This window comes from Haliaeetus albicilla, chromosome 22 (genome assembly GCF_947461875.1).
Source record: "Haliaeetus albicilla chromosome 22, bHalAlb1.1, whole genome shotgun sequence".
In the NCBI taxonomy this organism is placed as follows: Eukaryota; Metazoa; Chordata; class Aves; order Accipitriformes; family Accipitridae; genus Haliaeetus; species Haliaeetus albicilla.
In genome coordinates this window covers 26412538-26422340 of record NC_091504.1, presented here as the reverse complement: position 1 = coordinate 26422340, position 9803 = coordinate 26412538, and the positions used below count along the sequence as shown (strand labels likewise).

The 9803-nt window shown below is 36.8% G+C and overlaps 1 protein-coding gene across 4 annotated transcripts in view; it reads right to left on the bottom strand.

Annotated features, from left to right (window-relative positions):
* Window positions 1-2230: 2230 nt before the first annotated feature.
* KCTD5 (potassium channel tetramerization domain containing 5) overlaps window positions 2231-9803 on the bottom strand; it is a 40378-nt gene continuing 32805 nt past the window's right edge. For all 4 annotated transcript variants that reach the window (XM_069810624.1, XM_069810625.1, XM_069810626.1 and 1 more), the window contains one exon: window positions 2231-8136. Coding sequence is in view for 2 of the 4 variants with exons in the window: in XM_069810625.1 (XP_069666726.1) it covers window positions 8107-8136 (30 nt within the window). In the remaining 2 variants the exon portion in view is untranslated. The remainder of the gene's footprint in view (window positions 8137-9803) is intronic.

The window sequence follows — 9803 nt, the reverse complement described above, 5'->3', positions numbered from 1 at the left end:
GTGAAGGCTGGCCTTAGGCTCGAATTCCTCCCATGCAGGTGGGCAGTTTCAACATCTTCCTATTGCAGTGAGAAATATAGTGACATATCACAGAAATGTTTTAAGAATGCAAAATAATGATTGCACCTTCATATAAGCAAACCAAATCCTTGGACCACTTGCCCTGTTCTCATCAAGTCCTCATTTAGCTTCTCTCCATAAATGAGTTACTTAACAGTAATTACATTCTATTAGAATGAACAGTTCCTGTTCACATTTGTGCTTTAGCCAATTACATATCATAAGGATGTAAAATAGGATACCTGCTTTCCTGTGGGCCCTTGCTCCTGCCCAGCTTTCTCTTTTCCCAATGCATGGATACCTATGGCAGCATCTGCCTTAATTTCTTTACTCCTTTTAACCAGTAAGTGCTGGAGAAGACGTGGAGGACAGTTAGCAGCTGGGTGTACAGAAAGACATCCTGACAGTCACAAATGACTTGGGGAAAGAGGGGAGTTTCAAAGATCTTAATGAAAACACCAGTTGCAGGCTGATTCACTAACCAGTTACTGGATGCCATCTCAGTAGCATGTTACTTGGTGAAAATTTATTTGGAATGTCTGGTGGTGTCTTTACACTAATTTGGAATAGAGACTTTCAGCAGGCTGTTGAAGCGCAACAATGGCTATGCCAAATCAGACTAAAGATCACTCTAGCTAAGAAATCTTTCGCCAGTAGCAAATGCCCACAGTGGAACGATGACATACATGTACTCCCCTGTTTACCTTTTCCAGTGATTCCAGTGACATTACCAAAAGCAGCGGGTTATAGGGGAAACAACACACTGCTCACAAGATTTATCTCATGAAATTGTGCAGATTGCAGTCTCAGAGAACGTCACATAAATATGGACTATGTGTTTATGACTGCTAGGCGAGACTTCAGCACACTGAAACGTGAATTTGCAGGGTCATTTGCATCTTTCTGAAGTGAAACTTCCCACTGAAAGGAAAGCTAGCTCCAAATAAACTCTAAATGCTACAAAAGATCCAAACAGGATGTTAATGACTTACTCATTTATGTTGCCTTTATTAACTGGTTTCTGGTTTAGTGTACACAGTTGTCCCTTTTATGCTCTCACTTTTGCTAACTGGTGAAGACACTTGAAGCTACGGATACATATAGTAGGAATTTCGATTGAAAGTAGTGCTGGTTGACTGTAAAGTGCAAATACTTTTAGTAAGACAGTCTGATAAAAATATAGATGCACATGATTAGTTAATTTCTACTACAGCTATGTTTGTACTTAGGACTTATTTTAGTAAAATTCAAATGCAATTAAAACGCAGAAAATCAGTTTAGTAAAATGACACCACTTTACTGAAGTTGCTGGATATATAAGGAAAGATTAGAATATGTTTTGTATTTAAAACTGTTAAGATGAAATTCACCTCATATGTAACTGTACAGCCTCTAAGATTTTAGAACTCACAGGTCTTAGCTTCTCACACTTAATTCTTACTACCAGTTTGGAAAATAAGCAGTCCAGTGGTCTTCTCAATACTAATACTGAATTATGAACTTTTCTATACTTGTAGAGGACACAGCTGTCAAACTGCCTGAATAATTTCAGCAACCTGTACTTGGTACTTAATCAGTTACTTCCTTCAGCCATTTCTATCTTTAAAACTTTTGCAGCAAACATGTACTAAGTGGCTTCTTATTTACATTTCTAATACTATATGTTGGCCTTATTATGAAGTGTCAATTTCAGTTACCTTAGTTTTTCAGACGAAAGAAGCATTTATATTAAAAAGCAAAGTACTAGATTCTAAAATAAATCCGTGATACTAAGCAGGGTGATTTGTGAGTCGTGTGAAAGAAAATGTATGCAAAGTGATTAGTTAAAACTTCCTACATGTGTTTTTGTGTGATTATATATCCATACCAGAAGGGACTATGTCTTACTATAATGATCAGCAACAGTCATAGCAAACACCAAGAAAAACACCTTCATTTCCCAGCAGATATATATCTGAATAAACATGACTTTTTTGTGACAAAGCCTTTGGGGCAGCAGAAAAGGATACGTCTCCTTTACAAAGGAAAAAGTATTACTGCTTTGAATCACTGCAGAAAAATGCAACTACATTTTATATCTGAAGTGCTAAAATAGGAGTATCAGTCATATTACACTGTTAATGTCAAGATCAACAGATTTCTTAGAAAAGAAAAATTTAAGACATCACAGTTTAAAAGGGAAAAAACAGGTTTATTTCATGCAGTTTACAATACACTAGTGTTATGAAAAGGAGGTTAAAAAAAAACCCACACACGTTTTAATTGTATGTTTTTAAGAATGATGGTTAACTGTAACCATCTTCAAATGATTTGGGAAGCCCTAGCTGATTTTTATCTAGGGCAATTCCATGGATTCAGTTTCTTGTCTATGTCTGTGCTAAGAGTTTTGGCTAATGCAAACCCATTAAAACCAGATCAAAACTCAAACTTTGCTGCAGTAAGAACACTTCAGAGATAATGAACTGGCACAAAATAAAGTGTTCTTGCTAATCCACTATCCAGGAAATAACATGGTGCAAGTATGGCCGCTTGGATATTAACATAAACAGCTGATGCAGAACTGATCTTGAGACCAGTGATTTGGGGGGGGGCGGGAAAAAAAGAGCATCTGTTGAATTGGGTAGGTGGGCCTAGAGAGTCCATAGGAAACAGATTTTTCATAGCTAGGCTCAGATGAGGCTCAGTACAGGAGCAGCTGGAAATAGTTGCCATTTGATACTCCTTCAGTTGGGTGATCTTTCAGTTCCAGGTGGACAGGTTGGCAACATTTCTCTTACAGTGCCTTGGCACTTGCTTCATCCTAGCAAGTATACATAAGCCAAGTTAAGTTTGAGTAAAGTTGTGCATAAGCTTTTGGAAAATCTTCAAAAGGAGCAAGAATCATGTACATAAATACATTAACTCTTACATTTCAGATGACCAGGCCTGAAAATCTCAACATGTGTTAAGTCAGGTCAAAATTTAGGCTCAGCTTTCTAAGGCAAGCAGAGGAGCACTGTCGCAGAACCTCCTCCCCTTCCACCCACCCCCAAAGTAGCAAAATAACTTTCAAAAAAGGTTCTCTCATTATAGTAGTTATTAACACACAACATCCTAAAGAGAACCCTTTGATGGGCCCAGAAAGCTATGTTTGCAGCAGTGTCCATTCACTGAACTTTTGAGAAGTTTATGCCTTGGTAAGCCTTGCTAAAGTAATGGACAGCTAAATTGCAATGAAATACTCAGCGACAATTTCCTGCAGCAGAATATTCCTCAAAGTCTCTCTATTGCCAGTGCTATTCATAAAAGTTGTTAGATTTCAACACAGGCAATAACAAAGTGGTGGGCAAGTGTACTGTCTTCTCTTGTGTATTCCTTACAAAACTGCATACTCAAATTCCAAGCCGCATACTGAAATTCCAAGCCATATATGAACACTTATATCTGTAATTGGTTCAGCCATTTGTAACAATTATTTTAGAGTCCATGAGTTGAAAGAAAAACAGACTAGCTGCTTTTTAAACATTGTATGTCTCCGGAACTTCAAATTAGCCCCGGAAAGGATTTTAGCCCTTAGTATTTCTGCACTGAAAATGGAAAGAGTTCCTTCTGTCTGACACTCATCTAGGCAAACTGAACAGTAAGATCTGTTTAGCCCTTGAAAGCCTCAGCTCAGTAAGAAGCCTTTAAAGACAGCTCCTAATTGTTGTGAGCCAAAAGAAACAAAAGTTATACGACACTGAGTTCAGACAGCCTTCCGCTTTTTTTTTTTTAAACGGAATATTTAGACTATTTTAAGAATCAGTAATTATACACACAAACTCAGGTAAAATCCTGAGATTGTCCTTAAAGCTGGCGATAACTGCAGTCTAAACTATAATGAAGTAACAGGCAGCATCCTCAGACCGTATGCATTTTGAAATTGTTGTGTTAGAAAAGACACTTCTCCAATGACCGCTAGAAGTTTTAATCCTACTGTCCTGAGCTAACAGGTACTGTTAAAGGCATAACAAAATTTCACCTCTTTTCAAGGGCCCCACCTTTCAGGGCTGATGGAAGAAGTTAATTTGAAAAACCTGAAAGATTCTTTTGATGTGGTCAGATAGAATAAAATAGGAGAATGACACTTTTTGATTTTATCACACCTCAAGTGAACAAAACCCCAGGCTGCTTCTCCAGACTCTCTTTCACTTGACTTTGATCTCCATGAAAACCCCAGTACTTCACTTTTCTCTCAGTACTTCTCAAGGAATGTATTCCAGTATACCTGAATGATTGGACAACACACATTATAATTCAGTTTCTAGGTAATTTCATTCAATCAGATACTACTGCATTTTTGCATTCCAAGTTCATTTTTGTAATACTAATAAAAATAGTAATTTGTAATTAATGTGTGTTAATTTGCTGGTGGTAGTTCTCTACTGCTTAAAAAGAGACTGACAACTCTCAACAACCTCAACAGACATTCACAGAATACAGTGTTCTGTTCTGAGCAGCAGTTTTCTGAAACACCATCATCCTACTCAACAGACCTGTTCCCTAAGCATACCTGCAATCAAGTTTTCTTTTGTTTAATCTGCTAGAACTTTTCCTTTTTCTCCTGAGAAAAAAACACCAACCCTCTCTCAGAGAAAGAGGAGATGGATTCAATTTTGGTATCTTCAGGAAACAGTCCTGGTTCTAACCAATCATAACTGTGCATTCACATTGCTAGAAATTTAATATAAAAATGTCATCTCCAATACAGAAATTAGCCTCTGACAAAACTTAAGGACAACAGTACGCTATATGTTTCCTAACTCAAAGCAAGAAGTTGCTATGGTAAATTTGAACTTCTTAGTTTTTAAACAAGTTTTGCAAGAAGTCTGTCATGTAAAAGCCTTTAAAGAATTTCACTGAAAATCCACTAATCATCTGCTGAATGAACCTCCTGTTCCATGGACAATAAGCCAAACAACTTCACTAAATATTCATATAGCAAAAGGGTAGAAAGTGAAATCTTCCATAGAATTTACATTTTCATGAGAGGTCACCTTGATTAACTGTTATGTTCTGGTATCTCTCCCTTCCTGCTTTATTTTCTTCTGCCATGATCTCCTCGTGCTCAGGATCTTAAATTCTAAGCTGCCATACTGTTTTGATTTAAGAACAGAGGAGCTGTGTAAATCTAGAGTTCATGTCCAAGGCTTTTGTAGAGTAGCTTTTCAACTACAGCCCCCTAGTGAACCCATCAGCTTTACATAGTCATAGGCAGTTCTCTTGAGGTAAATACTCTCCAAATGACAGAAAAGAAACAGACAAAGGACTCTGGTTTAAACTGTATAGGTACATTACCTCATCCTGCAAGATCTTAACAGATGAAGCAATGTTTGCAAAACCTGGTGATGTAGATTGGACTCTAATGCAATTACCTTGTTACCGTAGCTAACTTTATTTGAAATTACAAGAGTCAAATAAAAAGAAACCACACTTATTTATGGATCAATTCTTAATGCCTTTTTCAAAAGGCATACGGTAGCACTTCCATCTATCTGAAAGCCTCACATGCTCACAAAAATTAAAGCAAAAATTAAAGCAATAATGACATTAGCAAGAACAGGAAAGTAGTTAGTTCAGGTGGTGTCAAACAACAGCATATTTTAAATAATTTACAAGGTACCTGCCTATTAAAGTTCTCTTCTTTTTTTCTTTGTTCTTTCTTTCTTAAAATGTTTGTGAGGTATTGGAAACAAAGTGCAAAATGATTAACCACTCATTTCCTCCAAATTTGCTACAACAGGGATACAATGTAAACTAGATCGCAGGTAATCTCACCATAAAAGCATGTTTTTAAGCTGAAAATACTCCAGTGAAAAAAACATACTTAAAAAACCCCACTCTCTTACATATTCTAAATTTGTTCAGTTTGCTCGGTTTGTTACTCATGCTTTGCTGCTGTCATTCTTGAAAATGTCACTTTATGAAATAAAATATTCTGTCTTTTTTGGGTTAAATAAGAGAGACAGCAGAAATGCTGATTCAGAAGGATCATTGTAAAACAGATATTTTAGGCATTAAAATCCACTTAGGCCAATGCCAAATTACTCTGTAGAGCACATCAAGAAAACAACAAGAAACATGGTTGGCTGCAATTCCATGAGCTAGGGAGCTCAGAGAATTCGGTGGAGTCATACTGTTTAAAAACACAGTAACTACTGCAGCAGAGGAAATGTTTTAATATGCAATTAACACAGACAACTGTTACGCTTATTTTCAGATACACAAGATAATCTGTTACTATTTAGGGGAAATTTGGGTGCTAAATTTAAACTGATAAAATATGGGTGCCTAAAAAAGTATAAAAGTATAAACACTTCCCCTTACACAATTACATTTTTAGTAAATTCAATTCAGTTTTAACATCTTAAAAAAAGACAAACATTTTATGTGTTGTTGTGGAGGGGCCAGCAGCTTCCTGTGCAGACCACATCCAAGTCGCAAAATGCATTACAAACCCTTTCAAGCATTAGACGCATGGACAAAACATTTAGCCCATTGCTTAACCTGCTTAGTAGAAATGGTTTTTACAAATTGTTTCTGCCAAACTTTTATCAATGTATAGCAAGTCCTTTTTTTTTTTAAAAAAAAAAAAAGTAGACCCTGGGTGTTTGAAAATCACACTTTTGTGTAAAGGATTATATGCATGAATTCTGAAGTTGCTGAGAATGAAAACATAATGTCTTTAGAATTCAAAACAATCTTGTAGCTTTTTGAAACTCCCTTCCACTGTTTTCATAAATCAATGAAGCAGAGTTTTATACCATCAATTTCATTAAGTGTTTTAAAGATGTGCTAAAGATTTTCCTCAAAACATAGTGTATTAAAAAGCTCCAGTCTTGTATATTAGCCTTCATCAAGGACAAACTAATAAAGCTGCACCAGATGTTTTCAAACAGTGTTCTTCAACTGCATAGTTGAAACAGTACAGAAAGAGAAAGATTGATTACAGCTATCCTGAATGTCTGAAGTAATTAAGTTTTTCAACTGGATGAGCTTGTATTCACACTCAAAGTTGATTTTAATCCCAGTCATAGAGATAGGGACCTAGGACTAGCCAGCCGTATTTCTGTACAACCTCCAGCTCTTGAAAAATCTCTACCATAATCCACAGAGTTCAATGCTTATAGGCATTTTATAAAAGCACAAACACACATATGAGCACAAACATCTCAAAAGAAACAGAATGTTCAGTTGTTCATTTTAAGTGAATTTTTTGATTCCCCTTCCAAACATCTGGCTAAGACTGGAGCATAACTTTTGCAGGAGGAGACTGTTTTAACAGAAGGAACATCAAGAACAACTCAGGTGAAATTCTCAGAGATGATTTTCTCTGAGTTTAGTCTTCCCTTTGGGTATTAAAATATGCTATAAATCCAATCAATATATACACCCTTCCTTTAGAGGAACCTTTTGACTGTTGTGTAACTTTTTATGTGCTAGTTTCAGTTGATCTCCTAGGCTGTTATTACATAATAGAGTATGTCACAGAGCCATAAGGAATGTGCAGTATAACACAGTCAGCTGGGGCTGCCACTGATTCTGAAACAATGTAGACCCAAATATTTGCATTTGTGGGCTGTAATATGTGTGTGTGTGTGTGTGTGTGTGTGTAGCACCAATTACATTGTCCTTTAAATGTTTACAATGATTAGTAGGAAAATGTCTCCGAACTGATCAACGTTGGGTCATCCAGCACCAGACATTAAGTGCTACATGTCTCAGAGTTAAATATGAGTGTGTGGTCATTTCTTTTCAAATGACCAGCATCAGTCAGCCCACAAGAGATTACAGTCATGCACTACAACCAAAACTTAACACACACTCCCACACCGTCTATTCCCACTATGTAATCTTGCAATGCTTTCAGCCAGTTGACACCAGCTTATAGGCAAAAATGGTTGAACCCAGATCAACAGAAAATTGTCTAAATCAGATTTTTTTCTTTTGCAGCTGAGCCTCTTCAGTGTGACAATTCACTGCGTCTTGGAATAAAAGAGAAAAAATTGTCACCGTTCAATACTGTCTTCACATCCTGGAACCTCGTTCTTGCAAAATCTGAAACAGACCAGTAAAAATTCTATGAATGAAAATTCATTCAACGTCATTCCTAAAGCATGGTCAAAGGAGGTCAAAGAGCAATATAATGACTATTTCAAATAACTGATAAAGTGTCAGGGAGCTGGTTCATGGACATTCCTGCAGTCTGTGCTTTAAGGCTGAAAAAAGACAGATTGATACATACAATGTCTACCATCAAACATAATGAAAACAGATGTAAATCACTGCTAGTAATTGAGTATGATTAATATAACCAAAGATAAGGGTTGGTAGATATAAAAAGTAAGCCATTTCGCCTCATCCTAATTCTGAAGACACTTAGGTCCTGTGTGGTAAATGAACTTGGGTACTTATTAGAGATTGAATTTAAGCTTCATTTTTCCTGTTCCAGTAAAACATCCTTAACTCTCTGAAGTTTCAGCTGCAAATTGTCCCCCACAAATTAGTAATGAAAACATGAACTAGCAACTCAAAATGTGCACAAATGACACACTGGGTGAGATGACGCAGGAAGTTTTCAAAGACCAAGAGTAAAAGCTGGCAAGATTTAAATCAACAGACTGATTTAAAATCTGAAATAGATGCCCAGGCTTGGTCTTTTGCATGAACTAAAGTCAATCAACTACATTTCTTCACAGATTTTTACTATGCTGTTCAGACACACAAAGCTTATCAGTTGGACTGACCAGCTCTATGAACTCTGACAGCAGTTTAAAAATATTTTTACATTAATATTATTTGCTCATGCAAGATCTCACAAGTTTTTTAGGCATCCTTGTCCACGTGAAAATTGTTTCTGTGGACACAGGACATAGCACATCGAACTTTTCATGCATTACCTTGTCCATCGTTATCCTCTGAAATGCTCAAGGCAGGCAGCTCACAGGCAATGCAGGCTCTGACTTCATGAGGAGGAATATATTTCTCAAAAATTCTGTCTAAGGAATTTGTTTATCCCACTGTTACCAAGGAACTGAGATTCCCATGACAGTGAGTAAAAGGATTTTTTTTCCCCCTAAAAGCAGTTGGTTTGTTTAATATTCACTTTAAAAGGTATATATTAAACACAGGGACTGAAGTCTAATGGAAACAAAATATCTACCCCTGAAAAACCTAGCAATCCTTGTCTATAGTATCTTACAACTTGAAAACCACCTATTCTACTTCCAATTTGACTATTTTTTCCCTTCTCTATTTCAATTCTCTTTGGCTCCTCCAGTGAGGAAAGGATCCAAGTCTTAGGATTGACTGTCCAAGCAACAATATTTCTCACGTTGCTACTCTAAACTGAATGGCAACCAGCAACGAGATCAGCTCTCGGGCTGCATAATACTGCAGGGAAGCCTTTAAGCAAACTGTAGAACCAGTCATGACAGTAGCCAAATAAAGCACGAAGCAAAGTTTCAAAGGTACTGAGCACAAATACTTAACAATGTTAATCTGTAAGTAAATGATACTTCATTTTCTTTTGCTTCTTGACAGTTTTCCTAGTGCTGGGAAGGCCTTGATTTCAAAAGCTGAAAGAAAGCAAAGGCACCATCCCTGGACAATGGCATAGCTGTCTTCAATGTAGAATCTCCTTCAGTGTAGTCTGATATTAAGACAAACACCTGATGCTAGTACTCAGTAGCACAGTCCATCCCAGAGGACCCACAGAATCTGAC